The sequence below is a fragment of the Daktulosphaira vitifoliae genome, unplaced genomic scaffold (assembly GCF_025091365.1).
Source record: "Daktulosphaira vitifoliae isolate Bord-2020 unplaced genomic scaffold, ASM2509136v1 Scaffold_3, whole genome shotgun sequence".
Taxonomy (NCBI): Eukaryota; Metazoa; Arthropoda; class Insecta; order Hemiptera; family Phylloxeridae; genus Daktulosphaira; species Daktulosphaira vitifoliae.
This window is the reverse complement of record NW_026099574.1, coordinates 34,180,894-34,205,564: the sequence shown is the minus strand read 5'-3', so window position 1 is coordinate 34,205,564 and position 24,671 is coordinate 34,180,894. Positions and strand designations below refer to the sequence as shown.

At 26.6% G+C, this 24,671-nt stretch overlaps 4 protein-coding genes across 15 annotated transcripts in view; 1 reads left to right on the top strand and 3 right to left on the bottom strand.

Annotated features, from left to right (window-relative positions):
• LOC126901990 (uncharacterized) overlaps positions 1–9,851 on the bottom strand; it is a 137,373-nt gene extending 127,522 nt beyond the window's left edge. For 4 of the 5 annotated variants that reach the window (XM_050679001.1, XM_050679003.1, XM_050678998.1 and 1 more), the window contains exon 1: positions 9,363–9,851. In XM_050679001.1, the coding sequence (XP_050534958.1) occupies positions 9,363–9,781 (419 nt within the window). In that variant the 5' untranslated portion in view covers positions 9,782–9,851. The remainder of the gene's footprint in view (positions 1–9,362) is intronic. The other variant, XM_050678996.1, reaches the window with a different exon arrangement.
• Positions 9,852–11,236: 1,385 nt separating this feature from the next.
• LOC126900490 (retinol dehydrogenase 12-like) lies at positions 11,237–18,271 on the bottom strand. Its single transcript, XM_050676235.1, has 6 exons — positions 17,928–18,271; positions 13,247–13,450; positions 12,036–12,194; positions 11,847–11,972; positions 11,526–11,733; positions 11,237–11,463 (listed from the first exon to the last, which is right to left on the bottom strand). Exons 1-6 carry the CDS (start codon positions 18,046–18,048, stop codon positions 11,340–11,342), a joined length of 942 nt encoding a protein of 313 aa, XP_050532192.1. The 5' UTR covers positions 18,049–18,271; the 3' UTR covers positions 11,237–11,339.
• LOC126900488 (kelch domain-containing protein 10-like) lies at positions 16,178–22,397 on the top strand. 8 transcript variants are annotated; one of them, XM_050676226.1, is made up of 5 exons: positions 16,178–16,235; positions 20,036–20,163; positions 20,237–20,414; positions 20,476–20,810; positions 21,390–22,397. In XM_050676226.1, the coding sequence occupies exons 1-5, from the start codon at positions 16,193–16,195 to the stop codon at positions 21,912–21,914; spliced, it is 1,209 nt and encodes a 402-aa protein (XP_050532183.1). In that variant the 5' UTR covers positions 16,178–16,192; the 3' UTR covers positions 21,915–22,397. The 8 variants fall into 8 exon arrangements, with proteins under 8 accessions (XP_050532183.1, XP_050532185.1, XP_050532188.1 ...); XM_050676228.1 differs by lacking the exon at positions 16,178–16,235 and adding an exon at positions 18,286–18,464 and having other exon boundaries at positions 19,993–20,163; positions 21,390–22,396; XM_050676231.1 differs by lacking the exon at positions 16,178–16,235 and adding an exon at positions 18,287–18,464 and having other exon boundaries at positions 21,390–22,396.
• An 805-nt stretch (positions 22,398–23,202) lies between these two features.
• On the bottom strand, positions 23,203–24,431 carry LOC126900491 (ribosome biogenesis protein NSA2 homolog). Its single transcript, XM_050676236.1, has 2 exons — positions 24,202–24,431; positions 23,203–24,009 (listed from the first exon to the last, which is right to left on the bottom strand). The coding sequence occupies exon 2, from the start codon at positions 24,000–24,002 to the stop codon at positions 23,223–23,225; it is 780 nt and encodes a 259-aa protein (XP_050532193.1). The 5' UTR covers positions 24,003–24,009; positions 24,202–24,431; the 3' UTR covers positions 23,203–23,222.
• Between the last annotated feature and the right edge of the window lie 240 nt (positions 24,432–24,671).

Here is a 24,671-nt window from a genome sequence, read left to right as displayed (position 1 = left end):
CACAGAAGAATGACCCAGACCGAGACAATTAATAAAAAGATGGTGAAATTTTGCTATTTGAAAGCATTCTTGAGCTGTTTTATTAGTGAATTGAGGACACTTCCTAATCAAATCAGATTACTTATACAGTATAGTATACTGAGTATACATTGAATACCTAGTGACCGAGCAATTGTTGTAGCTAGTATTTTTGACGAAGATTGAGACCGGTATTTTACATTCGAAAATTGATTCTGTTTATTAACTTGTTTTTGTTGACTATATAGTTGTGCTGTTGAAATGAATGTCGAATGAATATCAGCAGTTCTAATTTGATGATATAGAAAGTCTACAAATTCATTTATTTTTGGATTATGTTTTTCTCCAACAGTCATTTCCCATCATGACAAGATTGACGTAAAAATTTTTTCATAGTTTTGCCACTTTTCAACCAGAGAAGATAGGGAATTTTCGTTTTGGATAGTGAAGATTGTGTAAATAAGGGTTAGTAGCATCTACTGATTGAGTCAAGTTGACACTTTCCGACATAACTAAGTCTTTTTTTTATGACAGTGACATTTAATTTATATCAGCAAAAATAGCGAGATCATAATGCAACGAGTCGAAACTACCAATTAATGAATTCCTCGCCGTACAATCAGTGACATCATTCGTCGCTGTCCTATTACCAACTGCAGTTTCCATTAATTAAATATCATCTTCGACACATTTAAGAATACTATTCAATTCAGTCAACATATTTTTAACTTTGGCCCGTTTTTCGACACTTAACCTATCATTATTAAACTCAATCATGCCATGAACGAATATAGTGACTCGGTTTATTACACAAACGATACGAGCTATTGTATCGACATACGCAACAAAAACGGGTGGTAACATATGAAAACAAAGTGATAAATAAAACTATATTTTTGTTTTTAAAGAGAAGATAAATGTGTATGACACTGTAGTTCGACGAAAAGGATGTATAAACGATCTCGGGGAACGAGAACGAAGAGATAACTACAGTATCAACCGATATAGATTTAAAATAAATTATTTTCACACTTAACAAAAGTAATTTAAAGAAAAACTGTTAATCAGAACCAAAGAACAAAAATAAAATAAGAAAACAAACCAAAATTAAACAGTAATTTTAGTGAACCATAAATAATATAATAAGGTCACTATTTTTCTTTTTTAATCCGTAAATGAAGGACCATAAAATGTTTATACTTTAACTTTATGTTTAATTATTTTGACGAACAACTATTAATGTTATACATTAATGTGGTTAATTACATGTCGGATGATGGTGATTATCCTGTTAAAAGATCAACACTTTTCTGTTCACAAATAAGAATTTAATACTTTTGGTTTTGATTAAAAAGTGATATTATTACAATAACTTAATTGCATTTACAATTCAGAAAATATATAAAAGTAAATTTATTTTGCACAATCAAAAAAAAAGAACCAGATGGCTTTAGTTGCCGAATATAAACGAAAGAAAAGTAATGACAAACAATTTATCATTTCATAATAATTACAAAGGCAATAGTTGCCGCTAAGAACGATAAACAGAAAAACAAAAACACTTAAAATTATCTATTTACAATAACAGATGACAAACACACGAGAAAGGAAGGGAAAATTTTACAATGAGAGACGCCAGGGAATTTTACGGTAACAAAGATTATTTACATATACATTTTGTACACTAATCCATTAACAGGTCCTAAAAATATTAGTTTGAAATTTAATAAACTACCAATAAAACAAATTTAACTAAGATTTTAAAACCTTGTGTGATGCTATCATGTTACTACCATTGTAACAATTAATATAAATAATTGACAGTAAAAAATATTTATTGCATAATTAGCAATCATCCAAAATACTATTTAAACGCAAAGAACCTGGCCACCGTGATCAATCGATTCCAGTACATAGGCTTATGTTTTGTGTCATTCATCAGCCTCAGTACTCGGTTGTCACTGTCTGATTTACTATATAAAGTGATGTCTTTCTTCTTCCTTTTTACTTACATACTTTTGTCTTCTACATTTCAGAGTACAGTTTTACTATACTCGTATATTAGACGAGGTTTTCGTTGAAACATGAACTTTAATTGAATTAATACTCTTTAAATTATTTTAATATGATTATTCTATTCTATTCCATTTTTCTGACACATTTTGCTCATTAACACATTAGTACATTAACAATGTTGTCATGTTGAGTGTAATATGACCTCAAATGTGTTTGACCAATGGAGACGTGCAAATAAGTCTTACAAATTAATGATGTTATAAACAACGCAGCTAACAAGACTTTAGGAACAAAAAAAGCTAAATTCTAAGCCTTGGTTCAACAAAATTTTCGAAGAAAAGAAGAAAGTTGGCAAGACAAAAGTGGTTAAACGATACGAGTGACGAAGAGCTATCCGAAAGGTACAAAACTTGCTTACGGAAAACAAATATCCCAAGAAATGAAAAGCGGAAATATGTTCGAAATATAATGTATAACATGGAAGTAGACTACAAAACACATAAAACTAGAAATATGTACAAACGTATAAACGATTATTACAGTTCGGTACAAGAAGAGGAAAAGGTTCCTAAAGGATGACGATGGATCATTGATAATCACGAAAGAATAATTAGCCAAAAACAAGGAAGATTATTTTGATAAGCTGCTTAACTTTGAAGTACCTGGTGAAGTCTTTAGCCTTAACTTAGAAACTGGAGAAGAACTAGAATGTCTAGAACTATCACTGGAGGAGATAATATTTCAAATAAATACCTTAAAAAAATAAAAATCCTCAGGCGAGGAACAAATTCATGCATAACTCCTGAAAATAAGAGGAGACGAAATGACGCTCATTATGTGGAAATTGATTAACCAAATAGTTACCGGAAGATTGGAAAATAGCATTAATATATCCAGTTCATAAGTAAAGAGATAAACAAGAATGCAACAATTATCGCGGAGTTACCCTTTGAAAAGTTGCCTATAAAACTGTCGCGAACTGTAATTTGTCAAGGATAAAAACAAATTCTGAGCAAATTATTGGCGATTATCAAGGAGATTTTAAAACAGGAAGATCTACAGTGGACCAAATATGTATTCTCCGACAACTATTCCAAAAAACATGGGAGTTTGACAAGGAAATACATGTACTGTTTATCTATTTCAAAAAGGCATACGACAGTATCCATCGCAAAAACTTAATAAATATTTATAGAGAGAATAACTTCCTACAAAAATTAATAAAGCTAGTCAAAACAAGCATTATGGAAGCATTCATTAAAATAAGAGTAGGAGAAACCGACCTAGTAATAGTGAAATCTGGCTCTCCATGTCACATAGTATCTATTTAATCTAGTATTAGAAAAAGTTATAAGAAAAACTATAATCGAATTCCAGGAGGGGGTTTCACTACAAGTGTCTTCCATGGTATTAATTAATTGATTGGCAAATTCAGACGATTTGGTCCTCATGGATAAATCACACGATGGCCTAACACTATTCGGCTGTTTGGAGAAGGCAGCAAAGAAGGTTGGCTTACATATCAACGAAGGGAAAACCGAATACATGGTGGTGGGGAGAAGAGATAGTACGAGAATATATCTTTCCTTAAGAGTGCGTAACCATGAATTCAATCGAGTCAAACAATTTAAATATCTAGGTTAGGTATTGACTGAAAAAAATGAAATTGAAAAGGAAGTAGTAACAAGAATTCTGCCGGGAAACAAATATCTTTACGTTTTCACTAAATTACTAGGGTCCCTGTCAAGTGAAATAAAGATTCAATTGCATATTACCTATAATTACATACGAAGCAGAAACGTGGACATTAAGAAAAATGGAAGAAAATAAATTGATTATTCTGGAGAAGAAAATTCTAAGAAAGATCTTTGGTCCAGTAAAAGACGAGGAAATTGATGGATGGAGAATAAGAAAAAACAAAGAGTTAGAGGAACTCTTTCATTATCCAAACATATTAAATATAATCCAGAGTAGGAGGTTACAGTGGTCTCGACGCACTTGGCGAATTCAAAAACCACTACTACACATGGTATTGGCTGATAACCATGAAAAAAGGCCTCGTTTAAGATAGGAAGATGTGTTAACGGAGACGTAGAATTCTTAAATGGAGTTTCAGATTGGAAAACAATAGCAACTGACAGAGAGACTTATGTGATATATAGTTTATATAGTAGAGGGGTCTGCTTATCGTTGCTATACTGGTGATCGACCGTTGTGTCATCCGTATGGATGGTAATGCGAGTTAGTTGACCTTCTATCGTCTCCGTGCGGATTACCTGCGTTAGTCATGTGTTGTCAGTTTGTTATACACGTAATATACATTTATATTTTATGTTATATTTAAAGTTGGTGTTCTTTATTTTATTAATAATTACCTACTAGACTTATAACAATTATTACACTTAGAGAATTGATTGTTTGACGGGATGGTCCTGGTGACCGTTAATACCCAAGAAAAAGAAGAAGATTAAGCCCTTCAATTTTTATACACATTTTCCATAAAAATAATTACTATTTTATCATTTTTTATAATTTCTCCGTAAAAATTACAATAATTAATTAATTAATATCACTTTCATGCTATATTTAATTGCTATAATAAATATTTATTCATATATAACAATTATACATCATAAAATCAGGATATAAATAAGGAAATGGGAGTACATTCTGCATTTGAACACTATCTACAGATTTCCATCATTACAATGGAAATGATTGAGTATATGGTTGGGATTTTAAAAGAAAGTTAGTAAGTCGTGGAGTTAACTTTATCACACAGTTATAATTGAGACCAAAAGTATTGGATCTCACTGGAAGTTTTAGGTAATCGTACATTTTATAATGTAGTAGTTGTCTAATTCTGTTAATTTAAAACTTTTTAGGAATGCAAAAAAAAAGTAATAAACCTCTATCTATTTTTTTTTTTTTTTTTTTATAAAGGAGGATTAAGTAGGGGAACTTATCCCTCTACTATATGGCTATACCGTAATATAAAAATAAATAATTGAAAAAAAAATTGAACTATAAAATAACAAAAACACGATAAACGGCGTTTTTTTTACATAAAAATAACATCTATTAACATTTTTAACTTCGGGGACCGTTAAAATATATAAGACTTCGTGTTGAGACAATTTTCTTCAAGTTATTATGGATAACATGAGTTTTACATAAACATTTGTTTGAAATTCGAAATATATCCGGAACATTTACAAAAGTTAATTTGAAAAGAAGGCTAACTTGGTATGCAAAATTTTCTATTTTGAACTCCCCAAGTAAAAGATATTTATAAAAATCATTATTTTGTTGCACCCTTTTTTAAAATGTTATGACAATTTAAATCAAAAAATGTTGAAATCTACCAATTGAAAATTATTCACTGATTTCTATAGAATAATCGTGTAAGGGTTTTTTTTTTAAATATTGTAGTACATTTCAATAGCTTTAATTTGACATGTATTAAAAGTTGTCACACATTCTGGAATATTTTAAAAATTCAGTTAAAAAGAATTTTTTTTACATTGACACGATCCTGCGTCGCTTCTTCATACACGGAGTCCCGCAACTCATGCCACATTTATCAGCCGTTGCCCAACTATGTGTATATGGTAGTTTGACTGACATAGTCTACATAGACTACATAGTCCAGCAAGTACCGCATGTCCATCGACGACCCGCCGCAAATATACGTTGAATAAGCCATCTTGGTGCACCGCACGGTACAGGTGGTCGACGTATTACACCTTACCTTACGCTTGTGTTATGCAATATTGCTGTCCATTTTTTTAAATATATATTGAATATATTGTTCATCTTACTTCTTTAGTTTTATGACTATTTTCCATCTATTTAATTACTAAAAAAAACATTATACGGCTAAACGCCACTTGTTGTTAAAAAACCCTCTATCGTTATTTATCTTGTGTTCTACGACGTTAATTGTAGCAACTGACTCCCCGGCAAAGTTTCAAAACCGGAATAACTTTACTAAGGTAAGAAAACCATTTAGTATTAAATAATTAATTTTGTATTTATATCATATAGTTTAGTCAATGTTAGATTACCTAATTATGTATATGTATTAATTGTAAAAAGGGTTTCGGCCCGTGTAATTATAAATAAATATATAAATTATAGAATTCCACTTCTTTAGTTATTTTTAATATTAACACGTAGATTAATTAGTTGTCTACCCATTCAATCTTTATCGAGCGCGCGCTGCGCCGCCACTGATACACATTAAATTTCAACGACTTTATCGTTATTTATCTTGAGTTAGAAATGGGAATTATGGTTCACCTAAGTGATCTGATTCTTTCGAATTCTTTCGAATTCTTTCGAAGATCAATTAGATGATTCGGTTCAAAGACCCGTTCGCGATCTAAAAGATATTTTGAGTCAATTGAACCGAACATTCAGCATAGTTTTGGTTCTTTTACGGTTCTCGATTCGCGAATCGCATGTATGATTCGCGATTCGGATTAGGGATGTGTCGTATAAACAAATGACATATGAATATGTTATAATTGATATTTGGTAAGAGATCGAATCGGTTCAGTGTGATTTATACGGGAAAAAAGTAGGTATTTGGAGGATCCGGATCACTACGGTTCGGTGATCTGAATCATTTCGTTCGCTATTATGACCCATTCAATGCGATTCGCGAACGAATCATCTCTATCTTGAGTTCTACAACGTTAGTCGTAGCAACATATATGGGTGATATCTTTCAAACTCTTTTTGTACTTAGATTTTTCATTAGATTTTTATAAAAAGCATATCAAAATAAAGAATATTGTCTTTAGAATATTCTGTTTAATTATTTTTAGAAATAAATTTTTAAAAAAAAGTTATAGCAGCAATAAAATATAGAAAATATGTTTTTAAAAAAGCGTGTTTTTATTGTAGTGTAATTTGGAGTTATTTTATTAAATTTTCATTAGACAGACATTAAAGAAAGATCACAATCACAAACTACCATCTAATGCTTTGGGAAATTTTACAGCCTTATAAAATTTGGAAAGAGTAATCAATATAATACCATTATCACTAAATCGTACGAAAAATGCTTACTTCAGAAATTGCCATAGCTATTTTTGTAAAACGAATGTGGAAGCTAAATTAACAGCTAATTCTTTAGTAGTTGAATTTTTTTAAAACTGACTTAGAAACATGACCCAAAATGGTGAGTAAAAATTAATCTCTCTCTAACAAATATAAACAGATTCACAAATTATGTTTAACCATCGCGAATATAAGAAGTACCGCGTCCATTTAGACACAGTACTTCTTATATTCGAACACACAATTACCAAAACAGGTGACGTAGAGACGTAAAAAGGGAACTGGTGACGTAAACACAACTGTCATTTAAAAATACCTAAACATTCGATCAGGTTATTTTAGAAGGAACATCTATTCACTATATAATATTACTTTTATTTTTCGATTAATTAGGTGGTTTATACTAAGAAAATCATATTTAACTATCTTAAACGTCAAAAAATGTTGTAATTAAGAAAATTACTGATCCACAATAACTTGTAGGACAATTATTCAGGAGTTTTGAATATTTTTATACATTGACGGGAGGAGTAGAGTGGCTAATGACGATAATTTAGTATATTATTCAATGGGAACTGTTAATGTTATTCTATTAAAATATAGTAGCTATTGATGTCTCAATATTTATACTGATAACTCGTCGGTCTTTGCAGCCTTCATTCATTATTAGTTGCAGATTAATAGATAATAACAGTGCTATTATAAATAATAATAGTAATATATATATTATGATAATCCAGCAACTGGAAACAAAACAACTATTATTTCGTACAGTTAATTTATTCAATATAACAAACTAAGAATAAAACAACGTGTAATACAAATTTTATCCGTGATTGCTATTATTACTGATGTTATGCAGTATGCTATTAAAACTTTAAAATAGCTGCTACTGCTGTTTGTTATCAATAAGTTTAAAATTTTCATTAGCAGAAAAATGTGTTGCAATAAAAATAATATAACCAGCATATCACCCACATAATGTACACTAATGTGTAAATAACTTCTGAAATATTGGCTAAAAAATGTTATTAACTTATAATTTCTTAGATTAATCTTCTTTTTTTAATATACGCTAGTTAAATATGTATGTAATCATTTACAAAAGTTAAATCAATAAGCTAAAAGGATGAGCCTAGAATTTGTTAATCATTTAAAACTCGGTAAATAAATCATATGAAACAAAATCGAAATAAATTATTTATAGTGTAGTGAATATTTTCACAAGTTTAATATTGCTTATTACAAAAAAATATTACGATAAATCTTATAATTATTTCTTTTTACCAAAAGATATTTAATCAACAACTTTATACCTCGACTAATACTTTTTTATATTAAAAGTACATTTTTATAATGACCCAAAAATTTTCTATGCTATTCGGAAGTTAAAAAAGTGCCTATAAATGTGAAGTACAAAACAAGGACTGTAGACTTAAATCTTAATTTTTAAATTTATATATTCTACATTTTAAAAAAAACTTAACATTAAATTTATTTGACAATTACCTTATATTAATGCAAGCCTTATTACCCATCTCTATTTACAATTATATAAATTTTTCATGTTTAAAATTAACATGCTTTTATTTTGACAAATTTATTTGTATCAATTTATGAGAAAAAATGATTTTAAATTATGATACAGCAGTTAATAATAAATATTTAAATATGAATCAAAAAAAATTTCATTTTTATGATAACTTTCACAAAAAAAAATTAATTATTATCTTTTACTCATCATAGTAAAACCGTCTACATTAAAAAGTCTAGCTCCCTCTAAAACACAGTTAAAGTATAATGTTATCAAGTTGTTGTTGTTAGGTTTTTCCTTTGAAGTGACATCCCATTTCCACAGCTTATCATTTAAAAGAATAGCATAGTTTCTTTTTAAATTTGTAAGTGTTCTGCATTCTATTAATTGTGCCCTGTAGGGGTCTATATATTTCACTAGAATACTAATTCCTTCACCACCTTTAAATTCTTCATTTGTAGGAAATGTCTTTAAAACATTCGTAATACAGTCAAGAGGTAATGTCGAAATGAAGTATTGCTTAAATGTGTCATACATACTATTAAATAACAGTATAAAATTATATATGTTTAAATTTATTTTTAGATAATCTTCTCTTATATTGGCACACTTAAAAATTATTAAAACTTTAGAGAAACTATCGAATCTATCAATGGCTTCAACTAAAAACAAACAAAATCTATCGGCTAAAGTTATTCCAACACTTTCGATAGTATTTAGGTAATAGGTATACTTCTGAAGAATTTCTAAATCGCTATCTTGACGAACTAGTTCTCCTAACTTTTTGTTTATGGTAAAATCTTTTGGGACAGGAACAATAATTTGATTTTGTTGCGTCCACGTCCACGGCTTTTCACATTCTCTCGGGTCAAAATATTGTAATTTCTTAACATCAGGATCATCCAACAATGTAGTTTCATCATAAGGTAGAGGACAAAGAGATGCATCACTACCAGTGTAGTATTTATTTTCTTGTAAATATAGCTTAATGAATCCTGGATATTTTCTTATGAGTTGATTTAGATCGTCATTGGTTATAAAAGTTTGATTTTCAATATTTTTATATAGTTCATTAGTCTCTTGAACAATAATTGCATTTGAAATTATTATATTCAATAAAATAATGTCTATATAATAGTAATTCATTTTACCTGTATCAATAGTAATTAAATAATCATCATTCGTTATGACTTGCACAAAAATTGGGTAAATTCTTTTAAAATATGAATAATAGTATTAAATAACTAAGAATTTAAATAATTTTTTTTTTATATAAAACTCAAGGTTTCTTTCTATAAATATAAAACTGCAGCCATTTTATAATTTACAAGTGTTCTTATGTATAGTGAATAAATAAATTTAAAAAAATTATTTTAAATTATTTTTGTTTAAATATTACATATTAAAAAAATAATTACTTTCTCCTTATTGAACTAATAGCTACAATATATAGAATGTTCAGAATTATGAAAACTGGTTTCTATTATTCTTATTGTTTATAATAATTGACCTATTTTCTTACTTACTGAACAATCTGTATAATAGAATTATGGTAATTTCATTTGCTAAGTGTATTATAATTTCTATATATATATTATTAAAAATGGACATTTCTTTTTACACCTTTAAAGCTTTAAGGTTATTTTTATTCTATATAAATAATCTAATAATTTTAAACTTAAAAATTGTTCGGTTGTTTGTATAAGATTAATTATAAACTCATTGAAATTCATTTTCAAAAAATTTAAAATTTTTTTAATTTTTTGCACAATGTTTTAATTATATCTTAAATTAAAGCTAATGTAATTTACTTTATTATGCAAAAAAAAAATTTCCGACTTTATTTTATCTTCACGGTAAAAATGGCTACCAAATGCTATTATTGTGTGAAAATTCTCGATTTTATTTTTTACATTTTTAACTTTATAATGCTATGACATATTGAAAAGTATATGGATCAACACAATTTTTTTATGAGAAATAATATTTTTTAATAATCCCTTTTAATTAATCCCTTTAATTTCATTCGACATACTTTATCTTAATCAGGATATTAATAAGGAACTAACAGATTTTGTAGCTTTTGGAATAATACACCAATTTTTTAAAATTAAACACTTTCTAAAGATTTGCATCGAAGCGTTTTTTTTTTTTTTGATAGTCAGATATCATTATACTTAAACCAACTATGACACTTCACCACTGTGCTGGGTTTTTTTATTACCATAATTATTACAAATTTCAAAATATAATATTTTGAAAATCATTCACAACGCTTACCATACTAAACTTTATAATAAAAATAAAATAGTGAAACTTAATTTTTATGAACTATAAAATAAAATAAAATTTAAAGAAAAAATAATTTATAAATGCGTAATAGTTTTGCATAAAGATAACTTTTAAATCAAGAAATGAATCAATTTGTATAAAAATTTAATATGATTTCAACTTAAACATACAATTTTATAATATTTTTTTTTTTCATTCATTGTTATTCTGATCCTCTTTCTGAATATAATAATTACCACGAATCATTAACACTATTTGAATAAAAATGAGATATAACTATATTAGGATAATTTATAAATAAGATATAACTATGAACAGTATTGATTCATTTTATAAAATTTAAATTAAATTAATAATGTTGAATTATAATTATTATTTTTTGTAACAAATTAACTAGTGAAAATATTGATGTTTAATCGGCTTTAAAATAATTGCTTTCTAAATCAATTTTGACGAGTTTGCAACTTACACCCCACAGTTCATTCGCAATATTTTGATCTTTAGCTGCAGGATTTGGTTCAACATTTTTACAATCGCTAAACCAATATCAAAGAATAGATATTAAATTATGAGTAATTTATTATATAATGTTAAACACCTGTAATATAATCCAGTTTCATTAGCACATTGACTATCTAAGGCACAATATAGAATTGTTTGACAACCTTGTTCTGGCGTTTTTAGTAAATATTTTGTAAATCCGTTGTAAAGCCATGTAGCTCCAGGAAATATGGTTTGGTCAGCGTATCTACTCAATTCAGTGTGTACTACTCCTGGGTTTACAGCATAAACATTAATACCAGTACCTGTGATTATTCATATTAAATATTAATTATTTTAATATTCAATAAGAATTTTCATTTTGTTAAATAAAAAAAAATATTCTATAAAATATCAACATTTTTTTACTTTTCTGTACCTTCCAATCGTTTAGCTAATTCGACAGTAAACAAAATATTAGCTAATTTCGATCTTCCATACGCTCCACTAGGTGTATAATTCTTTTCCAAATTTATATCTTCAAAATGCATAAGCTGGTCACCCCCTAAATTAATATTATAGCTAAAAAATTTACATAAGAAGTATCACGAAATTATTAAATACTCACAATTATGAGCCAACGAAGAAACATTAATAATCCTTGCTGAAGATGATCTCAATATCCTTGGAAGTAACAAAAGAGTCAATAAAAAATGTCCCAAATGATTGGTAGCCAAGTGTAATTCGTATCCATCTTCTGATAGTGTTTTGGGACAAAGCATAATGCCTATGAAATTTATAAACATTTTATTACATAATATCTTCTCCATACTTATTCAAAATAATTACAATACATATTTAAGAACTACACAATTAATATTTATTTTTTTCGATAAAAAAACATATTTCAAAATATTTAACAATAACTTCAAATTTCAGGTCACAATATTAGTTATGATGGTTAGGTGAAAGAAGTAAGTAATAAAACTAAAAAGACTGAACATTGAAAAATATAATTTTAGGTCTTATGGGATCTTGATAAAAAAAAACCAATGTGTGTTACGAGTACGCGAGGATGAAATGAAACTTCTTTCGTTATGAAGGTATCACGTGAAAATTGCATCTATTGTGGTTGTTTAAAATTTTTTTATGGACAATCAAAATTATTTGATATTAAATTATTTAATACATTTTAAATAAAATTACTTTTATTTTCGAAAATAGATTACTAAATTTTATATAAAATTCTTTTGACACATAGACCAACCAAATTGATCCAATGAGAGCTAAGAATTTTAAAGTACAGATATAAAAAAAATGCATACCATAGTAAAACTAATACTTTCTTAGCTTCGTATCGAAATTAAATATTAGTCAACTTATAAAATACCAAACAATGTTCACTAAAAATTAAATTCGATGGGTAATATTTTATTATTGTGCAAGTTATAAAAATTTAAACGGGAAATGGTTTTTAAAGCAATTGAAAAATCTCAACAAATTGGCAACTTTTTTTCCATCTAACTTTATACTTCATGTGAAAAATAGAGTGCCAATAAGCACTATTGAGGACTAAATAATAAAAAGCATTTGTTGGGTCGTGAAAATCATACCTAGTAATTACTAGTGTTAATATCGCCAACTATTAATAGTTTTAATTTTACTTTTAATGAAAACTTCCTTATTTTTCATCAGAGTATGACTTGAGTAGCTATATTTTCGACTTTCTAAAAATATCCCAACTAATTTTATGAATAATATAATGTTTTACAAGTAATATTATTCATGTATTAACATATATAAGAAGTAATTAATTTTCAGACAATGGTTATTATTTACCTGCATTATTTATCAAAATATCTATGCGTGTCTCTGAATCAAGTATTTCACAAGCACACTTTCTTACAGAAGTAAGAAATGACAATTCTAGATGTTTGAATACTAATTCTCCAACATTTTCTTCTGCTTCAGTAATTTTTCTAATATCATCTATAGCCGCTTGTGTTCTAGATATGCTTCTACAAGCCATTATGACTCTTGCGCCTAAAAGTAATAAATTTAAATAAATATCATATAAAAAAAATTCAAAACGTTAATTAATTTCTCCTGATTATTTTCGAAAATATTAATACAGGATAATTGAATATAGTCAATTTATAGTATAAATATACCTTATATCATCTTCAAAAATACATAGTAATATATCATATTTTGTTTATAAAGCTTATAAAACTTAACATGCTACTAATTTAACTAAAAAAAATGTGAAATTTTGAACCAATATTTTACATATTGGACATATTAAGTGATATAAAAAATTAAAAATTAAAGCTGGAAATCATCGCCCCGTAGTATTTCTCCTCCCGTAAAGATATAAAAGTAATAACATCTTCAAAAAAAATGGTTCAAAAATTGTTATCAAACAATTTTCTTAAGTCATTTTCTTAATTAGATCATTTTTCAATATTTAAACCAGTTAAATTTGTATATTAAAATTTAAAGACTTAAATTAATATATATTTAAGAAGTAATAGAGGGAGGGTAGAACAAACATTTTTTTAAATTAATCATATTGAGTGTCAAGGATTAAAAAAGCGTATCAAATAATTTTTCACTTTTCATGAAAGCAAAATGAATTTTCATTTTTCATTTATCAAGCTAATGAAAAATTTTCATATCACTTAAAGAAAGCGATGCACTATTTTTACATAAAAAAAATATATATATTGGTTGAAATAGACTAATAATATAATAATTCCTACTATGGTTAATATGTTTCATTAATTCCATTATATTCGATATAAATATATAAATTAGACAAAAATACAAAAACAATGCCATGATCCTTAAAAATAAAGAGTAATACTCTTCTTTTTTTTTAACTACAAACTTATAATATAAAGTAATATTTAATCTACTCATATATATATCATAGAAAAATGTAAAACTTTTTTTGGACTATCAAAAGTTTTAATAATTAGAATAGTAGCCGAATTTTATGAAATTTTTTTTTTTTAATTGTTTTCAAATAAGTGTATACTGTGATTAGTTAACAATGTATTCCAGATTTTCATTAACTCTTGTATCCAATAATTAAAGATATAATTATTATATAATAAATATAATATATAATATAATAAATTATATAATTATAGATATAATTATATACATTAAGCTTATTGATGACTTATCAGATGGTGGATTATTGTTAGTGTAATTCATTATTACATGCCTCATTTTTACATTAAGGTTTTGTCTATTACAATTATTGTACTTGTACATTTAATTTATATTTAATAGTAATTATTGTTATTTAAATGTCTATGTGGTTTGTTCAATAAATATCTGTTTTTAATAATTTATATCAATTTTTTTTAAATTAAATAATTTTTGTATTTGAGTTGAAACTAATTTTTAGTATTATATTTCAAATCACTGATAAAAGGGACTTTTATTAGTTTTATGGTTTTAACGGAGTGATTGCATTGTACAACAAATAATCAAAAATTATATCCATTTAATAATAAAATGGATAATAATAAGTTCAACATTCGAAAGTTACCCCAAAAATCTTTCATCGTGAATCTTTCCTTGTTTATAAAAAAACAATTAAATTTGAATCTACACTTTTTTATGAAAAAATCATTATTTAATGAAAAAAGAAGGGGATAATATACTCAATGAAATAACTGTATATAAATAACCGCGGGAACTATATTTTACATGGAGAGAAAAATACATTGGCTCAAAATCGGTTCTCTTGGTATTTGCAAAGCAAAAAAAAGTACTTGGAGGAAGATTAAAGAGGTTAATCTCTCTAAATCAAAATTTTATTTTTACTAAAAATATAATTAAGATATTAATTTAAAACTAAATAAATATTAAAAATATTTAAGGCAATATGTAAGGACAGGCCTGCTATGATGGTGATGATGGGGATAGACTTCCTAAAATAAAATTATTTACATGGTGACGATGCAATTTTTTTCGTTTGGATGGGTAATAAACAATTTTGTATGTATGTCTTTCAAAACAAAATCATAACTACGCCACTGCTGTCACATGCAGAATGGCCAATTATTAAATGATAGGATATACAATGATTTAATATAATCTATAGTGATGACCACAACACAGTAACACGTGTAATACAGTAACAATACTCCCTCTTCAACCTAAGGGTGGGTAGGTGGTATTTTACACATTAACTTCATAATACGCGTATAAACAAAATTTAAGTACATTAATTTGAAACCCAACTCAACCAAAACCTTTTAACAAAAAAATTGTGTTATGAGTGCAAGATTGCCATAATCATAATTCGTGATATTTGATATAATTTAATATAATTTATTTTATTTTTCTATTTAAATTTGGCATTAACTTGCATAAAAGTTGACCTGAATTGAATATAAATGTAAAAACAAAATACTGTATAGCAAACTTCTTACGAAAGTTCGAAACTTGAATGTTGAAACGACTTTTTTCAAGATACAGCTATATAATAATATAGTGCTCATATTGCTGTCTTTTATAGCTTTCATAAGACATAAGATCGCTAACGAAGAATTAGGTGATTTTGACACAGTAACACAATACAATACCAACGAGAGGTCAAACAACATACATAAACATTATTACATATTCACGGTCATGAACCATAATACGTCCGGGCTAAACAGTAGTTCACTTTTTGCTATTATCGCACCATACTTTTTATATACAGTAGTGCCACTGACTAATTCAATTTAACTTAACGACATATCTAATCGATCCGTCAGGACTATGTGTGCATCGCAGTTGACTCCCGGTTTGGATACGTCTCTAGGTATACATCGGGATGTACTATTTCATTAACAATTACTAATTATTAAACTGTATCGTTGTATTAATATCAGAGTGTTTACATTAGTATAATACGTCCCTTGGTAGTTTATCTGATGGTCTATAAATTAAATAGGAACCCTTTGTACCTCAAGGTAGATATAGCTTAGCCAGTTATCCTCTTCGTGGGTCCCTTAATTGTAACGGGTATTTAGGTTCATCTCTTAAATAACACCGTAACAGGCTCTTTTACGCATAGTGCGACATGCACGATAGATAGTATATTATTAATACAAAAAAATTAGGAAATATGAATTGCTGACTAATAATTCAAATATTCTTGTCTTCGAATATATAAATAGTATAATTATTGTGTTAATAACAGCAGCAGTTAACATGTAAAAAAAAATAAAACCTTTTGGTTCTTAAATAATTTAAAAAAAAAAAAAAAAAGAGTTCATCTAGAAAGTAACTAAATTTACCAATCTTTAATTTATATATAGTAACTTTTAGTTATAAAGTATTCTATATTATATATAAAAAACCCAGCACAGGAGGATCGCGGCACAGTGGTGACGTGGCATAGTTGGATAAGTATTATGATATCTGACATTGATTCAAATCACTATCAAAAAAAACGCTTCCATGCAAATCTTTAGATAGTGTATAATTTAAAAAAATGGTGGATTATACCAAAAGCAACATGATCTGCTAGTCCTTTATTAATAACCTGATTCAGATAAAGATATATATAAGGGATTATTAAAAAATATTATTTCTCATTAAATAATTATGTTGATCCATACACTTTTCAATAAGTTATATCATTATAAAGTTAAAAATGTAAAAAATAAAATCGAGAATTTTCACACAATAATAGCATTCGGTAGCTATTTTCACCGTGAAGACAAAATAAAGTCCGAAATTTTTTTTTTTTGCATAATAAAGTACATTACATTAGCATTGATTTAAGATATATATAAAAGTGTCAGACTTTCCGGAACACTTTAAAAAATTAAGTTGAAAAAGTAAATTTTTTGTGAAAAAGTTGTCATTTTAAATCCCCCCTTGTGGGCAGGTTAAGGGTTAAATTTATGAAAAAAATATACCAAATGAAAGGTATTGATATTATGCATCTATATAAAAAAGAATTATATTGATATGTTCATTTTTGGAAAAGTTATGGCACTTTTAAGTAAAAAAAATTGAAAAAATTTCGATAATTAGCGATTTTTAAATTTGTAATTTTTTTGGAGGTTTCCCCCATTTACGGGGAACGAGGGAATTTTTTTCAATTTTTGAGGGTAATGTCTTCGACTAGATACGATTTGTGATCTTTTGACGTATCATTGAAAGAAATCGGTTCGGTGAGAGCTGAGAAAAAGTGGTAACAGACACAAAAAAAAAAAAAAAAAAACACATCTTAGTAAAACCAATACCTTCTCAGCTTCGCATCGAAGCTAAAATTATAAACTGTTGAATTATTTAAAATAATATTCAAAAAAGTAATTTTTAAGAAATCCTAATATAGAACCTTTTGGTTTATATGAATAATTGTATTTGTCGTGTATCATAATTGTTCCATTAAAAAGTCAATTAGGCTAAAAAATGCAATTTAAATCAAACTTTATTTAATAAAAAAGAACAAAAATTGATTAAAACGCTTTCTATCTTAGATTGAATATTTAATTCTTACCTCTTCTATAAAAGTTCAGAGCAGTTTCTTTTCCTATTCCTGTGTTGCAGCCTGTTATAACTACTGTTTTACCTTTAAGATTAACAAAAGAGTTGCAATATTTAGGGAAAAAATACTCCATTTTAAACGATATATTTATTTTAAGAGCAAAAATTAAATAACATTAGCGATTTAATTTTGTAAAAGATTAATTCAATATAAAATATTAATAGAGTTCACAAATTATGAAAATATTAGGTAATCAGAAAAAATATTAGATAATCAGTAATTCAGTATACATTTACGATAGCAACTAGATGTAAACTAAATTGGATTTGTAATGATTATTTATTTATATGATTTAGTGATGAACATGTTATTTTAGTTCCACTAAAGCATTTACACGATAACTAATAGTTGGACGGTTCAACAATCAATATTTCTTATAGATGTAAAGTCATTTCATTGCTTTATTTTCAAATGTTTAATTTTATACTGATAAGGCGTACTAATTTAAAGTAAACTAAATTAGACTGTTACTGATTGATTATTAGAAATGTAAGTAAAATTATGTAATAATATAACACAAAATCTGCGGAAAGTTGGCTCAAGATCGATTAACGCATCATAATTTTACACTTAATTAATAAGTTGCGGTTGCATAATATAATTTATAAATTATTGTACATCTTAATGATATATATAACGATATGCCGATTATAATGTTACTATAATCGGCATCGGATTTAGTTTTTACGCGCGGTCACACAGGGCTTCAAATTTAGTGTCACTTAACAGCTATCTTGTTAAGTAATCAAGATAGCTTACTAAGACTTCAAAATTTCAAGAAGTTATTTTATGCGTTAATCTTACTAGTACGACGATTTTATCCACAATGATCGTAAACAACATTTTTGTCTAAAATCAATTGCAAATGTTTTAGAATAAACGCGACGATTCTATCTGTAGACCAATAATCAAATTTCTATAATTTTTTATAAATAACTGTTGGTGTTTAAAGATTATACCTAAACTCCGTTCGTTACCATTTAATATTTTTATTTTGATTTTATTGTAAAATTACGAAAACGTTGTTTTAGAGTCAATACAATGGTGGGGGGTGAAGTGTGCCCTCCACAGGCTTGTGTTTTGAAGGTCACGAAAATGAAATAAATGACCAAAAAAAATTCTTAAATAAAATAGGTACACGGGCAGATAAAATGTCATAAGATTTTCATGAACTATAAAATCTTTTTTCTTAACATTTTAAAATTTTAATAAAATAAAAATACGTACAATAGGGGCCCATTATAGTTTAAACTACTATTAGTTGAACTTAACGAAGACTAAAATTACCAGAGGAAGTTCAGGTAGTAAATAATGATAATATCTTAAAATCTAAATGTCATAAATTAATTTTGTATGCGTAGTGTAATAGTACAAAGTTAACAGTCCCATGTACAATTGCGTGATATTTACATATAATAATTATGTAATGTGATACATAAATAAGTAATAATTATTACAGTTGAATATAAAATTAACCTCAGGAGCAAAATTTAAAATTCGATATAATTTTACAACATAATAGCCTACTTAATAAAAGATGTTTGGCAACATTCTTCATACTTATTTTTGACCCTAAACTTAAACTATCGGCTTTCCTATAACTGAGAGATTATCTTAAAGTAAAGTATTAAGTTGAGAATTTTTTCCTTTTAGATCTTATAGGAAATTTAGATTCAACAACTAAAAAATGTTAAATTTTTAGACTAATTTCACCAAACATTTAAACTTAAGGTAAATCTGTGATATATTACGATTTTTAAATAATGTCAGTGCATTTTTTAAAATGATAACACTATATTTGAATTTGATAACATTTTTTGAATAATTAAAAAATTATTTTGCATTTGATTTTGTAAATTAACTATTATTTTAAGTAGTAGTACTTGCTGGACATATTTTTATTTAAGATCTTGGACTGAGTAAATTAATTCGATGTAGTTATTTATAATATAGTTAATTCAATAATTATCTAATAAATATTGAACAATTTCACTTAAATCTTATAATATACTTTTAGAATATTATGCCATATTTATTCCAACATTTGACATTTAATGTAGATAATTGTGACCATAACCAACGACCATTAATCAAAATAGATCATGGAATCGCCTGTAATGACGATTATTTATATATTTATGGCGAATCAATTATTGAAGACTTACATCAAATGTCTTATATGAATAATGTAAGGCTTATAATGTACAGTAAAATTATATTGCTTAAATATAAAATAAATTTCATAGTGATATTATTTTTAGAAATTTGCAGGAACATTGTGGAAGTATGACTTAGTTGCATGTAGATGGGTAAAATTAAAATGTAATTTACCACATCAGTTAAAATATAGTTCTATTATATTATCGGGAAACTTGATAATAATACATGGTGGAATTGGAGCTCGTTTTAGCAATGAATCTAACTACAAGACATTTATTGGTATTTAAATTTTATTTTTTACATAAGTTACTATCATTGAAATTTTTTTACTATATTTTAGGTAATGTTTTAAAAGAAAATGATCCAAATGGAATTAAGTTTGATGAAATTAACTGTTCTAGTACTTTACTAAAATCTGGCTATGGTCAACCTATAATAATGAAAGATCAATTTATTTATTCAGTTACTGGTATGTCAAATTTCAAAAATGAAATGGATGTATATAGACTTGATTTAGAAACCAAAAAATGGGAGATATTATCAAAAGCTTATGGAAAATACTTAAATACTAAACAAAAATTCAAACATGATGTAGCATACTATAATGAATGTTTGTTTATGTTTGGTGGAACTTTTCATGATGCAAGACATGATATATTTTTAAATACATTCCAAGTAAATATTTTAATATAGAGAGTGGAATAGATGTAACTTATAACTCTTATAACTTTTGATTTAATAAAAATTTTATTGTATTTTTTTTTTTTTTTTTTAATTTTTGCATTTTTAGACTATTAATAGTATATTTTAATATTTATTTCAAATAATAATAATAAAATAATTTTTACAAAATTTTGAAATAGACTTTATTTTAAAGCTTTTCTTATAAAAATTCGATTGGTTGTTATCTACTGTATATTAATACAATAATATCATTAAAATGATCGTTGTATTTTCATGAAATTCTTGTAGGTATTTTGTTTTTATTTTTATCAATGTTAGGTAAAATTATTTTTTATTTAAACTTAATGAAAAAAGGCAATTTCATGGAAAAGTTTTGTGTCTAACTAATATTCATTAATCAATATAGTATTTTATAAGTTATACAAAAATTTGTTGGTATTATAACCCAACCAAACTTAATCTTATTTCATATTTTTATTAAAGAATCAATTATTCTATTCAATAACAGAATTATTATCTTGAAAATAGTATTCAATAAATATATTACTTACATTAAAATATGTATTTTAGATAATTCATATTTTTGACTTGAAAATCAATAAGTGGAAGTATATACCAACTATATCAGATAGAAAAACTTCACTTTATCCTTCTAATAGAATTCATCATGGCTGGATTCAATGTAGGAATCAACACAAGCATGTGTATGTAATTGGAGGATATGATAAACACAATTTTTTTCAAGATTTATGGTGCTTTAATTTATCAACTCTTGAGTGGTCCAGTTTAAATTTATGTAGATTACCTAGTTCAATATTTTTTTTATCTTCTGCAATTACACCATCTGGTAAACTGTATTATTGTAATGGTATGGTGTACAATAGGGATAGTAGAGTACTAGAACAAAATAACAGTTTAGTGAGTGCATGGGTTATTATACCCAAGTTGAAAATAATGAGTTGGAATGCAATTTTATATTTTTTCAAAAAGCAATTATTTCAACTTACAAATGAAGATTTGGCATCTTTAGGTTTACTACCAGAGTATTGTAATCGTATTGCAAAAGCAAAACTATTATTAAAAATCAATGTATAACTTTGTTTTTGAAAATATTATTTATGTATTTATTTTTTCTAGCTAACTAATCTGATATCAATTATAAAATTGTATATTTATTTTAAATAAAGTAAAATATATACAGTAAAACTGTTAATACAAAAAGAGAAATAGTATTATCATGTATGAAATGAACATTTTAAAAGTGTTAACAATATTCAAAACAAAATTATTTTAAAAAAACTCATGATAGTTGGCACACAAATAAATTTTTTAAATTTATAAAGTTAATTTGTCTTAATTGTCATAATAATTAGAAAAGATACGTTAAAAAATATTGTATGTAAAGCAACTGTTAAAGGGGGTATCATATCTCCTGATATTCGTCCTTCATTCATATGCCACTGTATCATCTAAATAAAGTTATTATTGCAAATTATAATTTGTTATTACATAACGACACAACTATCTGCAATGATTGGAAAATACAAACAGATAAATGGTTAAATAAAATTTTTTACTGAAAAATAAGTTGTTTCATTTAAAAATTTTCACTGCATCTTAAATATACACAAAACAAATTTGACTTAATTCATTTTACCATTCTGTTCAGTTAAAATCAATTATTTCAAATATGAGATTAACTCAAATTTGTCAAATTTTGAGTTTTATTATACTTATTCTGGGTATGCAATATGTGTGATGTAGAGATAATTGTTTTTTTTACTTTTATTGACATATTAAGCTGAGCTATTTTAATGTTACAAAATTTTAGAAGCTAGAAAAGAGGAAGTATTATTCAGTATTTTGTATTTAATGTAGTTTTTTTAATGTTAAAAGATATAAGAGTTGAACTATAAAAAATCTGCATATAAAATTGAATTGCTTAATAATGAGGTTTTACTGTTATTAACTAGTTATTTATAGTAAGTTGTGTACAGTACAGTTCTGAAGTGGAGTGTTAAAGGGTTTCAGTGCCTCGTGCAGTTTGTATTTGATGCTCCTTTAAAATTTTTTGTTAAGTAAAAAAAAAATTCTAGCTACTCTACCGCTAATAATCCTTAGATATCTCGCTTATTAAATATCAATATGTATAAACGCAAGAACATAAATAATAAATAACATTCCATATATTTTTACCAAATTTTTATTAGTTTCATCAAGACAGTCTCATGAGTACCTTGGGGTAACCTCTTATATAGACATGTCACTATGAAGTTCTGAATGTATGAGCTCCACTCATTTGTCATTTGAGTGTTGTCCATTCAAATAACGAATAGAACTAAGATAAAGCAGGACAGATAATAAGTAAAACAAACCAGAAAAATCAGGTAAATAAATATTTATTTAAACTAAAAGAACAGCATTAATGCATCCATCATTTTCAGGATTGTTTGTGACTTGGGCATATTTTCCCCACACTACTTTACCTGATTGTGTTACCAAACCTAATTCACTGATATTAACTTCAATAACTGTACCTTTAGTTATTACTCCTAAATTTGTATACATAGGTGAATTTGGATTTTTCTTAACTCCAATGATAGGTAAACAGAAGGTAGCTTTTAATTCAGGATGAGTGACATGAGCTTTGTTAAAACGTAATGCCATTGGTCTGATAAATCTTTCGAATTTAGGAGGTTTTCTTGTAAAACCTTCACCAACATAACAAACTTTAGTAACCATTCTCTTCCAAGCCTTTCTTCTGGATTTTCCTGTTCTTAAAACTTTAAATACTTCAGCATCAGCTTGAGCTCGTACTTTAGGGATTGGTACATCCCATTTACCGGCCTTTTCTTTGCGTTTTTGTTTTATCATATTAGATAGTACTTTGGCACTAGACTGAACATCTCTGTCTAGTAAATAAACAGGAAGGGCACCTTCTTTAGGCTTTTCTTCTTTTTTCTTTTGTAATTTCTCTTCATGTTCTTTAATCTTTTTCTTCATTTGAATTTTTTCATTTCGCCTTTCTTTGTTGTAAAGTTTAGCTTTAAGACCACGAAGACGTTTAGCTTTGTCTGATCGTAAATGAGGTTCTCTAGCTTCTTTTTTCCGCATACGTTGTTCATAATCAAGCCGTCGACCGTATAATTTGCGGTGTCTTTCCATATATTCATTTTGTGGCATGATTTAGCTATAAAAAATTATAAAAAGTATTTAAAATATGTGTTATGTTATAAAGAAATATATTGAATTAAATAACAATATAAAGAAACAATTAACATACACTTTTTATTTATTACTAAAATAAATTAAAAATACTAATTTCAAAATGTTCCATTAAAATAACATTTCTCATAAATAATAAAAATAAATTTTATTTTACCTTTTACAATGTTAACCTTATAATTGAATAAAATTATTATGTAGTAAAACAAGTGATATTTAAGGGTAATAATTTTTGTTATGATTCGTATAAATGAATTAGTATTAAAAAAGTTATCACCAAATATTTTTTGTTTTTGGTCGTACAACACACGTTTTGACTATCGTCTACACAGAAAAGAGATAACAACTTTAACCTAAATTAACTGTAATAATGATAGAGAACGATCTATGAAAACAACTCCCGAGTCCGTGTTATAGAGTAACACAATGATAATAATTTAATAATTATCAAGAAAAGTCAAAGACGCTATACAAATTAATATGAATCAAGGAAGTTCTAATTAGATATGCCCGGTAGGGAAAGTGTCGTTTTATTATGATAAAAAAATCACGACTGTGAAGTTAGCAATTCCTATATAGCAATTCCTTATCACATATAAAACTCAAATACACCGCTAGAGGGCGCCA